At 38.6% G+C, this 20,754-nt stretch overlaps 1 protein-coding gene across 1 annotated transcript in view; it reads left to right on the top strand.

The window, feature by feature from the left end:
• The window catches only part of LOC126484991 (putative phosphoenolpyruvate synthase), a 317,801-nt gene that overhangs the window by 134,712 nt on the left and 162,335 nt on the right, over nt 1-20,754 (top strand). The window contains exons 10-12 of the mRNA XM_050108598.1: nt 11,487-11,632; nt 11,750-12,001; nt 19,724-19,871. Of these exons, the coding sequence (XP_049964555.1) occupies nt 11,487-11,632; nt 11,750-12,001; nt 19,724-19,871 (546 nt within the window). The remainder of the gene's footprint in view (nt 1-11,486; nt 11,633-11,749; nt 12,002-19,723; nt 19,872-20,754) is intronic.

Raw genomic sequence — 20,754 nt, 5'->3', positions numbered from 1 at the left:
CCCCTCACACCCCCAATCCTCCCACCACCCTCAAGAACCAGCCACATAGCCTGTCCCCTTCATCATTCAGTACCACCCTGGACTGGAACAACTGAACCACACCCTTCACCAGGCCTTTGATTGCGTATCATTGTGCCCTGAAATGAGGGGATTCCTACCAGAGATGGTTCCCACCCCTCCTAAAGTGGTGTTCTGTCACCCGTCCAACCTCCAAAATATCCTAGTCCACCACTATGCCTTTCCCAATCCCAACATCTTGCCAGAAGGATCATATTCCTGTGGAAGACCCAGGTGCAAAACCTGCCCACTCCACATACCCAGAACTTCCTATTCCAGTCCTGTCAGAGGTTTATCCTACCTCATGAGGGCCAAGCCATCTGTCGAATTAGCTTTGTCATTTACCAGCTCTAGTCTAATCATTGCACAGCTTTTTATATAGGTTTGCCTGCCAATCAGCTGTCCATTAGGATCAACGGTCACTGCCAAACTGTGGCTGAGAGCAAAGTAGATCACCCTGTGGCACAGCAAACAGCTGATCATAACACACTTGATTTCAGTGGCTGCTTCACTACCCGAGCCATCTGGATCCTTTCCTCTACCACCAGCTTTTCTGCACTCTGCAGATGGGAGTTATCCTTACAATACACTCTCCACTCCCATAACTATCCCTGCCTGAACCTATGGTGATATACTGTCCTCACACCCTCTGCCCAACAGTTTCCACCTTCTGTGTCCTGTCATCTCCTATTGCCCTGTTCCTTTGCATCCCTCTGCCAGTGCATCCACCCCTCTTTCCTAACTCCTCTCCTTTTTTTTGTAACTTTTTTTCCCACCTCCCTGCCCCACAACCTCCTGAGGTTGTGCCTGTGCAGACTCCACCAGACAGTGTTTTTCACTCTCCCCACCCATACACTATTATCCCTTCCCATTCCTCACCCCCTACAGATTGCTGCTTGCATCCCACAAGATAATGAACAAGTAGAGGTATCAAGTTGAGATTTGTCAAATACTAAGGTCTGTGGTGTAAATGATTTAAGCTTGTTAATTATTGCAACCAAAGGTGAGGCCATTTATGTCACATATTTTGATACTGCAAGCTTACTCATCAAAACCTGTAGGTGATCTATATATATGCATAATCAGTTTTGTATGGAATCCTCAGAGTGTGAGTCCTACTCCCACTTGTCTGGTTTTTAATATCTGGGGATTTCCAGTTTCCTGCCTGATCTGTGCCAGCAACCTGACTCCATTCTAAACCCCAGTTGGGCACATATATTCTGCATGGAAATCTCTTTCTACTTCTAGAATTTGGTTGGGAATGATCATGCTAAATTCAGTCATATTATTAACCATAAATACCAATAGAGGCTTACCACTGTTATTAACATTCTTCCTGCATGTTTGTGTAGATTAAATACTTCTTTAATTGTACCTGTGCTGCCACAGAAGATTATGATATTGGGTGCAATTGAGTGCACAGATATCAGAATACGCAGTAGGGGTAATGCACAGGTAGGCTGTGAACTGTAATGACACTGTGAACTCTCTTGCCTCACCACATTACGTTGAAGCTTAAGGCACATGGTGCACACATATTTAATTTGTATGCAGGTATGAATATAACTGAGATTTTCCATGTTTTAGTGTATTATTATTATTAAGCTTTATATTATTAAGGTTTTTTTGTGTGGGTTACTCTTTTCTTTTTTCTCTTTTCCTTTTGGTATAAGACAAATTCACTGGTCAATTTTTTCTTGCTGCTTTTCCTCTCTGCCTAATCAAAATATAAATCAGTCTTGACTTTCATTTCATCAAAGTTAAGAACTACGTCTTTATCAAATTTTGTTAATAATTTTTCGTTTTCAAAACACTAAGGCTTAAATCAATAGAATCTGGTAGGACTCTAAACTGCCTGAGTCTTCTTTTAATAGTGCTTTCATTGGGAAGAATGTGTTTCAATACATTGCTGGCAAAAGATAATGCATTCTGTAGGCAATGTACAGTCACAGCCTTTGTAATACCTTCAGATGACCAGTTAGTACACTGTCCTTTCATAACCACTTGTTGACAGCCGGAATGAGAGCCCTGAATCACTTTTTGATTTCAGTGACTCCGTGCTACATTGAGAGAGACACTCATATAAATATGCATTCCTTTGCCTAAAGTCTTTTATATCTGTTTCCATAATTTCTAATTGTTGGCATACATGTACATTGTTGCATTGACAGCAGTGTTTGTTTTCATGGTTAAAGTTGGTCTAGTAGCAATTTCTTCATTATCTAGTTGTATATTTACCTGTATAATATCTTCTACTTCTTTACCGTAGCTTCATTTTCATGCCCGAGTGTTTTTTTTTTCTCCTTTATTAAGCCCATTACTACATTGTAAATCAGCACCAGAGGCTGTTAGATTTAGAATTTGAACAACTTCAGTCTTCAACTTTTTCATTTGGAAGGAATATTTGACAGTTCACTTTTCAAATCCCTTTCATAATCTGAATCAGTAAAATGTACACAGCAGACACAAGCATTTTCAACTGAAAATTAGTCTGCACATTTATACGCATTTGTGCATTTTTGTTTTGTCTCATTGTTTTTAGAAAATATATGAAACATAATTCCTGACTTACTAATTTGACTGTTGTGGTTAGCAAAAGTGGCATCCCTCAACACAATGATAACTAAAACATAACTCTTTACTCATTCACCAATCACTAAAAAATTCACGCACTGTAAACAACCTTGTTTTCACTCTTAAATGCAATTACAACATAATGTGTTATGGCAGTTGCAGGCTACTGAGCCCTGATTGGGTTCAATCTGACATTATTAGCACACTTTGCTATTGAGCATACACCTCATGATTCCTACTGTGTATTCTACTACCTATGCTTCAGTGCAAGTGTGCCAATTATGATAGTAATTTTGTCTGTAGGTCAACACAATGAGAGAGATTTCTAAGTGTACTGCAGGCAGAATTGGTCTTTTTATTTAACTTGTCGATGACCTGATGCTTACTCTATCTACTTATTATCCATTTGAATACCTAGGAGCCTCACATATTGAGTTGTATCTAGTATACATCCATTGATCTGTCCTTCTATATAGAAGAAATTTTTATTTGTTAAGAATTACATAGTGTAAGTCTTTTAAGATTAAGACTTAAGCTGCTCTGTGAACCAGTTAAACCCTGTCCAGTTAGTCTCCTTGCTGTTTCTTATATGGATATGTCTGGACCCACTGATGAATCATTTATGGAGGTGTAGAACAGGAGTGGGCCAAGTAATCAATGCCATATTCAGTGTTTCCTCACTCCAATCTGTTTTATTCCTGTGGTATCATTTATTAAAATGACCATCCTTTTTTTATTGCTAAGATCAGTGCAAGGATAAGTTTTGGCAAGGTGACAGAAAATTCCACAGGATCATTTTTCTTGCTTAGTTCTGACATAAGTGAGTTTGTGAGGTCATGTAGTGTTCTCTGTATAGAAAGCTTTTGCAACTGCCTTCTAATTGTTTTTAGAAGGTTATTCTGAGAAACAAATGTTCAATACTCTGTTATGAACTCTTCTGAAATGTGTTTGAGAACATGGGTAGGAGGATGATGCGTCTATGATTAGGTGTTACCTTCTTATCCCTACTTTTCAATGGGTTACTGCAAATGTTTCAGCCTTTTAAAAAACACAGCTTGAGAAACGCAATATTGTTAATATCATCATCATCGTCATTATATGTGTATAGATTTTGAGTATAGTTTTAATATTTCAGTGCATCACAGTTTTCTGTTGCAAAGGCCGAGCTTCAGCTATTTGATAAGAATGCCCATAATAGTTTTGTGCCTGACAGTATTTTGGATTTTTCAGTGTGACAGAGTTTTCCAATGCAAAGGACGAGCATCAGCTATTTAAGAAGAATGCCAGTAATAGTTTTGTGTCTGACGGTATTTTGATTTTCTGCTAACCTGCAGTAATAATGTGGAGTCTGGGAAACAATTTCTCTGGGATTGCAAATGGTGCAAGCTGATGGCAAAGTTAGCACACTCATTGGCAGAGTTCTCTGCTTAAATACAAGACTGTTGTCATGAGCTGCCTCTTGCGTTTTATCATTTGAAGCCTTTGGAACATGCCCTCCAATAGAGTGTTTGACTTTTGCTTTTGCTAAGATATTTTCCTCTTTTGGTATTCACTATGAACATAATTTTGTAGCAGTCGGGCATGCAAATGACTGCTGGTAGTTGGTGGGATCCATCTTCTTGTGTCATGATGGTCTTGATCCCCACCTGGAGTCTGTTGGTTTCTTTTCATGGCTTGGGAGTCAGGAGTGATGTGGACAACTGTAGAGAAACAAATGGTGAATACAAAACAACTTCATGTTCACTCATTCAGCTTGGATATTCATTCAGGTGTCCCCTCATCTGTGCCATGGTTTAGCAACATCTCATGATATTCCAGTTGTAGTGGTGGCTGAGGTACGTGCAGCATGCAGCATACACCTGGTACCCAGGTGGCGATGTGCTGAGTTAGTGTTGCTGGCACACCAGGAACTGAGTTGACAGTGGTGGCCAATGCAGGATGTGGCTCTGCTGCAGACAGGGGACAGCCAGCAGCATCTCAACCTCTGTGCCTTTATGCCAGGTTGGGGCACTGCCCCAAATGTAACTCTGTACTGAAGACTGAAGAGCAGTGACTGGTGGATAGCAGTCCCCGGGGGCAGATACAGTGGTGAGTGACTCTGCAGAGGCAGTGTCAGTGTCATGGCTGCTGTGGTCTGGGCAGTCAGGCACGTATCCTTAGGTTGTGGCCTCAGGGGGGGGGGGGGGGGGGGTGACACAGCTACAGTGTGGCTCCAAGGCTGCATGAGTAAAGGTCGTGGAGGCGACTGACACCCAGCTGGTGCCATCCGTGGCCCTGTCATACCAGTTGTGACATACTCAGCAGTGCCTGGGTTCAAATGTAGCTGCTTGGCACTACATTCATGGGAGGGAGTGCATTTCTGTGTCACTTGGGAAGACCTGGAACAAGGTCAGTGACCAACGTTCATCCATTGTCATGCAGAAGTGTGTCAAACTGCAGAAGCTTCCTGATGTCCCAGGCCATTGACTTGCAGAATTATGATGATGTGGGTCTGGCTGCTTCTGTTGAAATTCCAGCGGGTTGTCCAGCAATGATTGAGGCTCAGGTCCGGTTGCTCTGTCTGCTGCACTGATTATGGCAGTATTCTATTTCATTACAACTTGTATGATTGTAGAGTCCTATGGAATCTGTAGCTAGCCATTCAGTACAAGAACTGAGTCAGTACTGACAACTCAGAACTACCCTTGAATAAATTTGAGATACCCATGTAAGCATACATTTAAAAAAAAAATTATGTGTTGTATTCATTCACTTTAACTGACAAACTTACTTCAATCTTAATTGCTAAGCTTACCCTTCAATTTTCTAGAAGCTTGATGCACTACACTTCTGACTTTGAATAAGGTGTCTCATAATTACAAAGCAACCTTCATATAGATATAAAGTTTTTAGCCTCTTTCTCATATTTTGTTCTCAATTTGTGGTTTCTTAGCAATATCCCTTTATCTGTGTGTTCTACGTTCCCACTAACTCTTTCACAACTTACTCAATCATCCAGTGTAAGAGCAATTGTATCCAAGCAAATTGAAGCTTTAAAAGGAATCCATTAAACTAACCATTTCTTGAAAATGTGTTTGAAATATACTGTATCTGAATTGAAAATTTTGTATGAAGAGTGCTCAATGGGTTAACACACTGTGAAGTAATTTACCTATCCTTACAAATATCAGGGATTTTTGGTGCGTGTGAAGTGCATTATGTCTCTGTTCCTAGATATTTAAATTTCTTGAAAACCACAAAAAAGGCTAAAGCTTCTTTTCCTGTAATTTCACAGCTGTACAAAAGGCAATTTACATTGTGATGAAGCAAGCTGGGATCTTCTTACTTTCTCTCTTGTTTTGACATCTACCTCCTTAAAATTATTATTTTTTTTCATTGTTGCCTAAGTACCTTTAACATGCATGAGTATAATTTGCTTTTCCATAAAAGAGAAAGGTTGGCCCTCAGTCTTAAGGGATATACCACCAGGTCTAATTTTGTGCTTGGTTTTGTGTGTGTCATCAATTTTCTAATTTATTTTGACTATTCCTAGTTAATATCTTTTGTTATAGGGTGAAATTAGTAATTGTTCTGTTCCTTAGATTCTGTTGTTGAATTACAAACAAATGTAAATTCTGTACTAATTATAATCATTTGGAAGGAGAACCACTAGGATTCTAAGGTATTTTTGGCTCCATTCAAACACATTTTAATTCCAAAATAATTACCAGATTTGTCAAAAGCATTGTTTGTGTAACTATATCTGTTAATTTCATCATTTAAAGAAATAATTTGGCCTAACCCTTGCAGTAGAAGAAACTGTTAGAAATGAGGAATTTTTCTATATATTCTGTTAATTTAATGAGTTATGTTTTAACTGTAATTTCTGTGACTTAAACATCAAACAATGTATAGTTTCAGTACCTGTCATTGTGAAGACATATAAAAGCCCAATTTCTGGTCCTGAGACAGTCAGTCCATGGCTGATTTTCAGACGAGAAACCTGTATTGCTTAGATCATCAACAATGCATCAACTTAACTGTGGAGTAAGTGTAACACAAATAGGCCGTGTGTTAAAATAATGACAGTGTCTGTTCAATAGTGTCACATGTTTCATATTATTCTGCAAGGACCATGTGGTTAGGTTTTTACTGCTCATAGATATTTAACGGTAAACTATTTAGCAGTATGCTGATGTTTGCCTGCAAACTATTACTGAGGCTTATCAAAACAACAGTGAACTGGCAATATTAACTGTATAATACTGGGAAGTTATGAACAGTGAAAGCGAAGAACTGTGAAATGCAACTGTGCAGCTGTCAGCTAGATCATTTACAGTAGTCAATGTTTTAACTTCCACCTCCCATTTTTCAGCCAGTATAACAAAGCTTTGCGTCAACACCAAAGACTATCAACAGGAAAATAAAGCAAGCAAAAGTCACAACATTTCAGGATGAGCAAGAAGAGGAACAAAAACAACTACATCTGCATCTACATGATTACTGTACAATAATCCCCTATATCATAACACAGAACAAGTGCCATTCTTTGAATTTTTTAACATCCTCAATCTTTTCTATCTGATGCAGATCCCACATCATGGCAGGCGCTGTAGTTGACCCACAACATTTTCTAAGTGTACTGCCAATAGATCATTGGTTATCTTTCCCTTGTTCCAGAAGAACAAACCAAGTGCCTAGCATTCCTTCTGTATGTAGGCTGCCCACAGCTGAGATCGCCATGACTGTGGAGATGCACATCATAAAAACAATTTTCTGCTCAACAGTTAAAATCAAGAATATGCATAGATAAGTCAAAGACCAGCTAGGGCTACAAGCACCTGGTGTCTACAACATCGGTTGCAAGTCTGGCATGCAGTACATCAGATAGATGCAGCAGTGCATCTCACAGCACTGTACAGAACAAGAGAGGATCATTTGCCTTGATCAAACTGACATGTCTGCTGTGGTGGAGCACAGCATGAACAAAGGTTACATATTTGTTTCTGAACAAAGGTGCTGTGCCATACCAACATGTTCTGTAATTTGGTTATCAAAGGGACAGTGGAAATAAGAATACAGGATTATCTTGTCAAGCCAGACAGCGGTTTCCAGTGCAGCTCTGCATGGGGTGTGGCAGCAGCAAAAATATGTCAGGAACATTCTTATGTGAAAGGGGCAGCAGGCAGAATAGACAGGAAGCATCAAGACTCAACATCCAGACCACCCTCCACTAAACCAAGGTCACTCTCCATGAATGACAGCGACATCTCTCCAGCAGGCCTGCAATTGGTCCAGATATTGGGCCCTTTGGTGAGAAGTCTGCAATCCAGAGCCTGATACTTTGCCTGAAGATGACAAGTAGTAAACTTGTCATCGTCATTGAGAAGGCAAGGTAGTCCCCAACAGTAAACCTTCTTGGTTGTTGTAGCCATCTTCAGATGTACACTATTATATTTCCGGCATCTCCTGAATTTTTTTCTTGATCTTACAAGTTTTATCATAATTCAGTCATCTGATCTAGCCTCAAAAGTACTTTTGTAAAATGTAAACTGCTTTAATTCTTTCTGTATAACTGCCAAATGACCCAAACTTTTAAGATTAGCAGCTCTTCTTTCATTATTCTGTAGCAGCAGTGTCAGGTACTGAATCACCAAAAATTACCAGCATAATTTTTTATGTGGTTTGTTGAACAGTGTCCTAGATGGAAACAAAGTGAAAATTATCATCATATGTTCTGTTTTCTGCGTGTGAAAATTCTTTGTGTTGATTTGTGTCATTGAAGAATGTGCAGCAGTTTCTAAATTTTTTTCTGTATGAGGGAATATTTCTTTAAATATTGATTTTCAATGAAAGATGACTGTTGCTTTCTAAAATTTTGCACCACCATGACAGAACACTACATCAAATACTTCTTCGTGAAGATGGTTTGCAATAATATTCATTCTTGCTTACTGCAGTTCAGTTCTGTGTTCCACCTCAAACAAGGTATTTGAGTGAATTCTGAAGCCTATGGGACTGAAGTAATAGACACAACTAATTGAATATATAATGACTTTTAGTTGGTGACTCATAAATGTATCTAAACACATGAAACTCATAAGTATAAAATATCATTACCTTTCTTCTTCAATTTTGTGGGATATGTCGCAAGGGAAACATATTCAAGCAGCAATTCTGTGGATCTCTGGTTTTCTCAGCACGTTTGATTAGCAGTGTAGTTTTCAGGCCTATAATCAAGTTAGAATGCACTTTCCACAGAATAACAGTGTGGGCTTTGGGAACTATGAGGATGCAAGGGGATAGTAACCAGAGGAGTTGAACTTGGCTATAAGCAGTTACATGACACCAATAATACTTCACAGTCTGGTTGACAGTGGGTACACATAACAACAACTGAAGAAAATGACTAGGTTAGTTGTTGAAATATTGTAGATAAAATGGATCAAAAGCTTCACTGTATACCCCTAAAGCATACCATTAGCTAAGTGCTTATGTGACTTACAATAATTTGCTTTGTGGATCTTCAGCTGCTGCAGTTGAAGATGTTGCTTACAGAATGTCTTGAGATTAATGTTAATACTTGACACAAGATAAGTAAATCAAAACTGAACTCCAATATTTGCTGCCCGTAGTGCAGTAACTGTAATAATATCTAATAATTTTCGCAAGCCGGCCGGAGTGGCCGTGCGGTTCTAGGCGCTACAGTTTGGAATTGAGCGACCGCTACGGTCGCAGGTTCGAATCCTGCCTCGGGCATGGATGTGTGTTATGTCCTTAGGTTAGTTAGGTTTAATTAGTTCTAAGTTCTAGGCGACTGATGACCTCAGAGGTTAAGTTGCATAGTGCTCAGAGCCATTTGAATTTTCCCAATCATTGTATACCTCATTTTTGTCTTGATTGGTCTGTGTCTGCAGAAAAACAATATAAGATTTGTATTTCTGCCTTGGCAACGAACAGACAAAGTGTTTGAATCAAGTTGGATCCACAAATATACTACTGGCTGTTACAAGCTCACTGAACTGAATTTCTACATGTAATACATTTAGCACAAAACCAGGACAATATCTAACATTTGTCACAAATTAAGCAAAAGTAAATTGAATTTCTGTATTTGCTACCTTCAACCACATAAATAGATTATATACTACTTTATGGACACAAATGATTGGTGTTATTAAGTTTTTCAATAATTTTTAGTGTTTATGAGGGGAATTCAATAAGTAATGCAACACATTTTTTTTCTCAGCCAGTTTCAGTTGAAAAGAGATGCAGAATTTGTTGTGGAACATTATGGAATTCTCCTACTTCAGCCCCTATAGTTTCATGAAATTCTAATAGGTGGTGGCACTATACACAGATTCAAAATGGTGCCTGTAATAGAGGTACATTCCAAGCAGAGATCTGTCATAGAGTTTTTTTCTTTTTTTTTAAAATATAGAGCATCACACACATTAACTGACATTTGCAGAATGTCCATGGAAACCTGACTGTGAACAAAAGCACTTTGTGCCATTGGGAGAGATGTCTGTCATCATCACAACAAAGTTGCTCGAAAACCTGTCCGATCTGTGTGCCAGCTGGGCACACACAGTTGTGACTTCTGCAACACAGACACTCTCATTCGAGGTGATTGATGGATTCAAATTAAACACCTCGCTGCACAACTGGTTGTCTCTGTTGGTAGTGCTGACACACCCATGCTACAGTTGGGATTGTGAAAAATGTGTACCCGCTGGGTTTCTTAACACCTAACAGAAACTGTAAAGAGCAATGAAGGATTGCATGTTATGAGGCTGCTTGTGACAATTTTTTGTCAAATGTCATCACAAGGAATGAAACATGGGTTCATCAGTTCAAACCAGAGACAAAACTCTGATCCATGGAGTGGCATCACACCATCTCTCCTCCAAAGGAAGACTTCAAAGCCACTCCTTCAACCTGTAAAGTCATGGTGATGGTCTTCTGTGACTCTAATGAGTAACATTCTGTTTAATGTCCTTCTTCATAGTGCAACAATCAGTTCTGAAGTGTATTGTGTTACCCTCAAGAAATTGGAGAAATGACTTCTGCTTGTTTGTCACCACAAAAATGCAAATGAACTTCTCCTTCTCTGTGACCACGCAAGGCCACACAGAAGTCTGTGCATCCAAGGGGTGCTCACAGAACATCATTGGACTTCTTCCTCATTCACCCTACAACCTGGATCTCACACCTTCCAGCTTCAATCTCTTCAGTCCAATTAAGGATGCACTCCACAGGAAGCAGTATATGGATGATGGGGAGGTTATTGCTGTTACAAGATGTTGGCCCCAATGTCTGTCAGTAGAGTGGTATGATGCGGACATACAGGTCCTCCCAAAAAGGTGGCATAAGGTCATTGTATTGACCGGAGATTATTTTGAAAAATAGGATTTTGTAGCCAAAAGAGCAGAGAATAATTTGGTGTATTGGACTACTTAACAAAACCAACCTGCTATCAGAGAAAAAAAAAGTGTTGCATTACTTACTGAATGCCCCTCATACATTTATACTTCTGTAGTTTTGAATAAGCCTATAAAACAGCTACTTCTTGCATGCCACCAAAGCAGAGTATGTTTGATCCTCCAAGTTCCAGCCGCCCACCGCTTTCAATTCTTTTTAAGAATGATAAAATATGGTTACAGAATTAAATTCTAGATAGAGAATAACAAAATGAATAATGGCCCTACTCTAATGTCTCTTATTTGAGGTTGTGTGTTCATATAATTGCTTATGCACTCTCTATTTGTCATAACTGAATGTGCCACCCATTATGTCTCCACCATTCTGTGTTTTGATAAGTTTCTTTTATTGATATTAATATTGCCAATTAATTTTACTGGTCTGGTTTAAAGTTCCAGGTGCCTTCTGGTTTTTGTTTGACAACACATGCCTTTGATTATCAGCTACACTGCTCTCCAGACCTGAAGAATGAAATAAATAAGTTAAATGACATGTCTTCAGAATGTTCTCCTGAGGAGTTGAAAACCCAATGTGAAAGGTAACTCCAAAGCTGATGAAAGCACTCTCACTTCTTGTGTGTTGTTTTTTCACCATGGATTTGGAACTATCATTAGTTCATTAATGTAAAATTTTTGGGTTGATACTGTTAAAACAGGATTTCTGAGGTATTTGAAAAAACCTCTATCTGTGATGAAGTCAGACAAGAAGTTTTGAAAGTACTGTCCCAGTTTGATGTATCTGTGCGCTATGCAGTTCGGTCATCTGCAGTTGGAGAAGATTCAGAAGATCTTTCTGCTGCAGGTCAAAATGCAACATTTTTAGGATTGATGGGAGAGTCAAACATCTTGTTGGCCATTCAGAAATGCTGGGGATCATTGTATATGTACCAGTCAGTCCAGTACAGAAGGTTTGTAATGCAAAATAATGATTTAGGTTCTAGTAGTAGTAGTAGTAGTAGTAGTAGTAGTACTTTGATCCATTTCTGGATCCCTGCTGCTAGGACATTTTACAAGTCTAGTTTGATGACAGACAGGTAGTCAGTCAAAGCTAAAATCTGAGGAGGGATGGCCAGGTGGGGGTTAAAGCCTCCATTCTCCCAAATACAAGACCAGTCTGCTAAAAAAGCACAAACGGATTTATTTTATCATTAGTGTAACAAAATGTTTAACTTTTATACACTTGTGCAAATAAATTACATCATGTGATATGTAAAACTTTCATGTCATATGAAATGAAATTTTTCACTCTGCAGCGAAGTGAGCCTTGCAGATTAAAGCTGTGTGCTGGACCATGACTCGAACTCAGGACCTTTGCCTGAAGATAGGAGATGAGATACTGGCAAAAGTAAAGCTGTGTGGATGGTTCGTGAACTGTGCATTGTAGCTCAATCAGTAGACCACTTACCTGCAAAAGGCTAAGGACCCAAGTTTGAGTCTCAGCCCAGCACACAATTTTGACCCACCAGGAAGTTTCATGTCATATAGATTGCTTTATAAATGTTCTGGGGAAAAGCCAGGTGTCAGCAACTTTCTGCTTGATACTTCATTACAAACTCTTCTGGTCATCTTCAGTTGTATTCCGGTAAAAGTATACTGAACTCCCATATTTAAGACCCTGCTGCGCCGTGTAATGATAAGTCAGTGTCAAATGTTACTTACATGGTAGTGTGTCTGCTGCAAGTCATAGGTTGCTCTGAGGCCTCTCCTACTTGGAAGTTTGCTTTAGCATTATGTGATTGACAATCTTCATTCTGTAAAATCAAAGTTTCAGAGAACAACCTACATTACAAGTACCATATCAAGTGACTCTATAGGGAAAAAAATGATGTAGTGCACTTGAAAATGTTCAAATGTGTGTGAAATCTTATGGGACTTAAGTGCTAAGGTCATCAGTCCCTAAGCTTACACACTACTTAACCTAAATTATCCTAAGGACAAACATACACACCCATGCCCGAGGGACTCGAACCTCCGCCGGGCCTTAGTGCACTTGTATACAGAATAAAATGTAATTGGATTGATAAAAATTCTACTCACCAAGCGGTGACAGAAGAAAATACATAAAGCTGTCAGAGCCATCGTCTCTTCCTTCTGGCAGAAGGGTTGAAGGGGAAGGAAGAGGGATGAAGGACACAGACTGACAAGGTTTAGAAAATGGGGAGAGTTAAGGAAAAGTCACCCAGAAACCTGGATCTGCGGGGACTTACTGGATGGGATGAGAAGGAAAGACTGATTGTTGGAGACTGCACCATATGAGATTTGCAATCTCAGCACTGATAAAGGTAACACTAGCATACTCATCCCAAGAACGACTGTATTAAAAAGATGTAATTTAATGGGATAGATACAAAAATCTATTTACCAAGCGGCAGCAGAACACACACATAAAAGATGATTATGATTGGCGAGCTTTCACAGCCAGTGGCTGCTTCTTCAGGCAGAAGGGTTGAAGAGGAAGGAAGAGGGGTGAGAGAAAAGTACTGGAGAAATCTAAGAAAATGGGTAGATTTTGGAAAAGTCACCCAGAACCACAGGTTAGGGAAGACTTATGGCATGGGATGAGAAGAAAAGACTGATTGTTGGGGAGTGCATCAGACGAGATCTGAAAACCTGAGAGCTTAAAGGTGGAAGACAGGGTAATATGCACACAGAGATTACTGCTTAAACATCATACATTAGTTAATAAGAGTGAAAAGCTAAGTGCATTGTTCCTAACAGAGGTGGGAGGGGGTGTTGAAAAATAGATGGGTAAGACAATGAAAGATATAAAAAACTATAATGGAGTGAAGCAAAGAGTAGTTACTGTGAAGAAATGCTGAGACTGAAGAAATCAACGTAAATTAAAGCCAGGTTAAGAATCCAGATGGCACATGTGGTGAAACAGCACCAAGGTCATGATTGGAATGTTGTAGAGTATGTTCTGCATGAGGATATTGTAAGTTGCCAGTATACACCCTCTGTTTATGCCCATTCATCCTAATTGATAATTTGGTGGTAGTCATGCCGATGTAGAAGGCCAAACAGTGTTTACATAATAGCTGAAATATGATGTGTGTCATTTCACAGGTGGCTCTCCCAGTTACAGGGCTGCCATAGGTGGTGGTAGGAGGGTGCATAGGGCAAGTCTTGCAATGGAGACATTCACAGGGGTAGGAGCCATAGGGTAGGGAGATGAGTGTAGAATGGGCATAGGGTCTGACAAGAATATTGTGGAGATGGGGAGGGCAACGGAAAGCTATTCTAGGTTTGGTGGGCAAAATTTCAGACAGAATGGATCTCATTTCAGGGCAGGATTTTAGGAAGTCACGGCACTGACATGGCTCATGGCTATAACTTATTTTGTCAATAATTGATTGTTTTCATTATTGTATTAATAAAATGTGTTTTATAATGTGACTCATTCTATCTCAGCATACATAAGGACTCCACCAACCACTTAATGAAGAAAATTCCAGCATTTTTAATTGTTGACTCTCTACCAAAGGAGGTTGTCTTGGGACTGAGACCACATAGTTTAGTTCTATGTGAGTTGTAAGAACTGCCTTAGATTCACAAAGAATATCTTTATTTTGCCAAATACTTGTCTTCTTTACTTAGGCCCATTTTAGGCAGGTGCCTACACCACACGTGACATTCCTTTGATTTTACCAGCAGACTTCAGTCAATTAAGCTGAGAAGCATGGACTTATTGGTCAGTTTTGACATTTTATCATTTTTCTATAAAAGTACCTTTGATTACCTTGCTGTCTCACTAGAAACTGCTTTCGGTATGATGTAACAGCATTGTTTGAGCATATGCACTCCCTTTATCATGTTTTTCTTTTTCTTTTTATTGAACAATGAGTTTTATAACCATTCTGAGAGTGTCATTATTGAGAGTCCTGTATCTCCTCTGATGTCCAGTCTTTTTATAGTAGATTTTGAGGAGTAGGCACTTGAGTTAACAGTTCTAAACTTACGGTATTCCTGCAATATGTTGACAATATATACATATTGTTTGTCATCGTGATTTGGACAGTCACCAAGAGCTTCATCTACAACTTCATCTATACTTATACTTCACAAGCCACTTTATGGTACTTTGCATCCCACAGACACTCCCCCCTTCCCACCCCCCCTTTTCCTGTTCCAATCACAAATTGTGTGGGGCAAGAAAAGTTTCCAACGCCCATTGTAAGGTAGAATCTCTCTCACTTTACCTTCAAATATTTTTGCAAGGTATAGAGAGATAGAAGCAATATATTGGTTGACTCTTCTGGGCAAGTACAGTTGTGGAATTTCAACAATAAATCACAACATAATGCACAATGTCTTCCTTTTAATGTCTGCCTCCTTGGTGAGGTGCCCAACCTGATGAATAACATTGCAGTATCAGCTGCAAGAGAGTTTATTAACCTATCTTGTTCATGGATGGATTGCACTTCTCGATAATTTTTCCAATGACTTTCTTGTGATTAGTTTTATGTGTTAGTAGCACTTCAGATTGCTGCATGCATTTCTGCAAAACCCTAATTCTGTACATCACAAAAAAAGATTTCCTATGGAGATGGAAATAGATAGTTTCTACTGTTTCTAGACTTCTTAAAGATACATAAAGAGTAATGGTAAACTCAAAAATTTGGTGTATCCAAAACTATTCAAACAGGCTTGCATCTGCAAGATAACAGTTGTGGCCACCCAGTACAGGTAATCAACATCCATAGGATCTTTATTCATTAAGCTTATCTCATCACAGATGTATGTAACCTGCAGACAAAATGTGTCCCTAATAACTGGATGTTTGTCTTGTGAAACACTGAGGGCACTTCAGATGTATAAATGACCAAATATCAATGATGATGAGGCATTCAGGTCAACAGTTTATTTGCTATGTATCAGGAATTTTCACAAAAGTCAGTAGATTATTGAGGAGACATGGAGATAAAGTGGGCTTTAGTCCCCTGGCAAAAATCTCTGCACTTCTGGACTCCATCAGAGGCTACGTGCTGCTGCATATGGTGCTTAGGTGTTTTCAATGTTTTATTTGAGTACAGCAAGTCTTTTATGAGGCAAACCATGCACATCATTCAGGAGTGCTGCTCATCTCTTCCAAGCCAGCAAGTGTGATGATGCTAAATGTTGCATTTCTGCTGGTCATTCCATTTACTACAATGGAACAAACATTGTACCCCATACATCGAACTTTTGGTACCCCATCATATGAAATCAGCTGAAATACAACTGTCTGAAGACCTTATCAGTTGGGTGGTTGTTTCCAGCTGGACACCACATGGAATCCTGTAATTGGAATTTGAGCAGAACAAAGATGATTGATAACACTTAATGTCCACTATGGAGGGTGTTTGAAGCAATACCCACACTTGTAGCAGTGCTACATTCGCTCAAGTAATGCATGCACACTGACTTAGCAGTACACTATGCATTTGCTGGTAGGGTCTTAAATAGAGGACCTCAGTACACTCCCAAAATGTCAGATGTAAGAAGCCAGTGTTACTCTGTTTATTCATTTCTCAATACCAATCACCACACACAGTACACAAACTATACTTGAAGTGTTAGCTGACATCAGGTTATGTTGATGGCAAAAGATATTTGGTTTCCAGTCTGTGTACTCCAACCTACAATTTGAATTCCTGAAAATTGAGTCTCTGTCCCTACATAATCATTGAAATGTACTCAGAAATAAAATAATATATTAGTATCATCCACTACAGAGCTTTAGCACAGGGTTTTTCAGACAGAGATAGAAATTATAGCGTAAAGTGTCATGAAATGACAGATGCATCTTGTTATCATTTACTTGGACTACATTTTTTTTTACAGAAATTCTACTTTATAGTATCTATGTAATACTCCACAGCAGAGGACATATTCCTTTACAGCTATTTTTAACTGCCTTTTTAATAAAGTTGTTCTAGTAATCTATATAATCTATTCAGCTTATTCACTGTATAATTTAATTACTTGATAGAAAATGCTTCTTTGAGTTCTATGTTTATTATTTCTTAGTAAATGTAAGTGCAGTCTAAATCTATCTTCTTGGTCATGAACAGACATGTTTCTGCAGTAATTATTAAGATTTTTATGTGCATAACTCATATAATGTGAATGTAATCATATAATGTAATTAGAAACACAAATATTTTAAAATATTAGTACAATGAGCCCAAATACTATTTTTGGTCATTATTCTTATGAGCCTTGTATAGAGTTTGAGAACTGTGTTCATATTTTGTTCATTCATTACACACAAAAGAATTCCATAGCCAAGAACTGAGTGTGCATATAAATAGTATGTAATTGAAAGGCACTGGTTGTTATACACTGATGACAGGACTCTAAGGGCATAACATGACATTCAGTTTGCAAGTATTTTTGTGTGTTCAGCTACTTCTACTGACAAACACTAGTCATTCCTAGGAATTTTGTGTTTGTTATGCAACCTATTGAGGTACCATCTGCGTTTAATTTAACAGAGGAGAAAATGGTTCAAAAGGCTCTGAGCACTATGGGACTTAACAGCTATGGTCATCAGTCCCCTAGAACTTAGAACTACTTCAACCTAACTAACCTAATGACATCACACAACACCCAGTCATCACAAGGCAGAGAAAATCCCTGACCCCGCCAGGAATCGAACCCGGGCACGGGAAGCGAGAACGCTACCGCACGACCATGAGCTGCGGACCAGTATGGATAGAATAGGTTGCTGCTCTCACAACATAGAGGAACATTTGAGTCAGAGACAGGCACTAAGGAAAAAAGAATGCTAAATGTGTTCAGCTATTGGACCAAGTCCTTCACCAGATGTAGAAAACATATACATTTAAATAAGCACAACTCACACACACAGCCACTGTGGACTCCAGACACTAAGGCATGATTGTGAATGCATCTTTGAGATAAGTGTGGGCGGTAAAGTAATGCAATGGTGAAGGGAGATAGTGGGATCAATTTGATGGTGTAGGAATAATTATATTGGTGCAACGTATGGCTATGTGCCCTCTTGGACTGTAGATGCAGCACCAATATAATTATTCCTGGATCTCCAAATCACTTTCACTATTTCTATTCACCCTCACATAGCTTCGTTACCCACCTCAGTAAAGATTGCTGCTGACATCAGAGACACAGTTGCAGTTGGGCTTTAGTGCCTGGAGACGACAGTGGCCATGTGCTGGCGAGTTGTGCTTATTTGAATGTGTGCGAATTTTCTACAGTTGTTGAAGGACCTAGTTCAATAGCTGAATATATGTAGCAATCTTTCTCATTGTTCCTGTGTGCAACTCAGTGCCTCCTCTATGTGGTGAGTAGCACTCTATCCTTTGCATATTGTATATAATATAGCTTTGTCAATTTTCCCTTTTCAAACTGAAATTTGTGGAATTCGTATTTCTTTGTGTTCAGTATCACTTATTGCTTATTAATGAATTCTAAACTTCATTGAGAGATTTATATGTCTTCTCTTCACGTCGTTCACTTGCTTTTTCATAGCTATAATCTTTCTGCCATCAGCAAAAATAAATTTATCCCTGTGCATAGCATCATTTGGGAAAGTCTTTGATCTGTATCAGGAACATTATTAGTCTTAAAATGCTCCCCTCAGGCACTCTTTTATTAATGTATTTTGTTTTGATAAGTGTTTCATTGAAAGGTTAGCCTCATTTGCCAACCATTAGCTATGTCTAATAAGTCTAGCTTCTTTAGTTTAATCTTATGGAGAACAATATCAAAAGCTGTGGACCGATCTTAGAATATGCCTGTAACACACTCATCCTTGTCAAGAGCATCACGTATCATATTTATAAATACTGTTATGGGTGATACTGTAATTTACCATTTTAAAATCAAAACTATGACCCACTTTGAAGCTCATATTTATTCATGTAATCATATAAAAAGGAAAATTCGTTTGAGAATATAATACAATTATGAAACAGAATAGCTGATAAATGCTTAACTTCCAGGAGGCAAAGTTTTTAATACACTAAATGCCCCTAACTTATGGAAGTATTAGTTCCTTCCTCAGAGAGGAAATAGAAATAGGTTGAGGAATGCTGTAAAGGAGGGGCCACTCACTTAGACCCCGTATAGTAGAGACTCAATTGCGGCTACTTTTGGAACTGTCTTTTCAAAATTCAGTTTAAATAATGTTGAGGACCTAGAGAATTTAGCATTTACATTGGTTTCTCTATACTCTTTATCCCAACCTTGGTGTGATAGTTCTCTTGAAAAAATGTATGTTTTTAATTTTGATCAAAGTCTTATAGATCTTCAGTTCAGGATTTTTTCCGTATCTGATTTTACCGTTACTTTTTGCAGAAATTATCCCAGAGTTGAAGGTCTTTTATATGATACTGTACAAATGAATTAAGGTAACAGTTAATTCTTAGGGTGTATAGTGTCTCGAATCAGATAGTATTACTTAAATGCTGTCATTTTGGATAAAGACAGGGGCAGAAATGCAGTGAAGAGGAATGCAATTAGCACATATTTTGTTCAAGCATTCATTGGAGATGCAACATATCCTGTGCCCGGTGATGTAACAGAGAGTATACTTGGCAAAAATGTCATTTAATGCTTGGGTCATATGTGTTTATATTATTGTGTAACTTCTTAATATTTTACAGGCAAAATGGACAACCCATAAATGCTAATATGGGTGTTGTAGTGCAGCAGATGATTCCTGCAGATGTTGCAGGTGTTATGTTTACATGTCACCCAGTTACTGGGAACCCAAAGGAGGTACTTATAACAGCAAATTATGGGCTTGGGGAGGTAAGATATCATGCTCCCTCATCTATTAGATTGTTTAGAGGTAGACGTTTGGAATTAAAACTGTTACAGGAAAAGCAATCATCAGAGTCTTTTTAACTTGATGACTCATTTTGGTCTTTTCAGTCCTGCTTGGTCTGTTGCATTGTCCTTTCAGCTTATTATTACCTTCACATTCCTTGTCCAAGAACTAAGCTTTGTAACCTCTCTATTTTATGACCAATAAAACAGATAGTTTTTATGATTATTGCACAGAAAGTAAACTACACAACTTGTGATTTTGTTTCTGGCATTATCAATTGAATCTCAACAATTAAATCACATAGGAGAAGGGTCACAATATTTGGCATCCATTAACAGTACAGATAAGAAAAGAGTAGAGGCTTTTGAAATGAGGTGCCGCAGAAGAATGATGAACACAGTATTAGATTACTAGATTTGATAATTCTTGAAGAAGTGTTAAATCAGGTTAGGAAGAAAACAAATTAATGGCACAACATGGCTAAAAAAAGGGACCCATTGACAGAATATAGATTAGATTAGATTAGATTTAGTTTTTGTTCCATAGACCCAAAAATTGAGATGATTGTAATGGGTGTGGAACATGTCAGAAAGTATAGCATAAAAACATAAAACATTTGAATATAATAAGTTTGTTTGTGTGACCATCCTCCGCAGCAAGCATATAAATACTTGTTTTGTAAATAAAACTGCCTTTTCCTGCTGCTAGTTACTTTATTTATCCCATATGCATTTCGCCTTCTCCTGTGCTAAGGCATCATTAGTGGACGATTTGCTGATCTGCGACCTCCAGACCAGATGTGAGGAAACGCAGATCAGCAAATCATCCCACTGATGATGCCCTAGAACAGGAGAAGGTGAAACA

The sequence above is a fragment of the Schistocerca serialis genome, chromosome 6 (assembly GCF_023864345.2).
Source record: "Schistocerca serialis cubense isolate TAMUIC-IGC-003099 chromosome 6, iqSchSeri2.2, whole genome shotgun sequence".
In the NCBI taxonomy this organism is placed as follows: domain Eukaryota; kingdom Metazoa; phylum Arthropoda; class Insecta; order Orthoptera; family Acrididae; genus Schistocerca; species Schistocerca serialis.
This window is presented reverse-complemented; position numbering and strand designations above follow the sequence as displayed.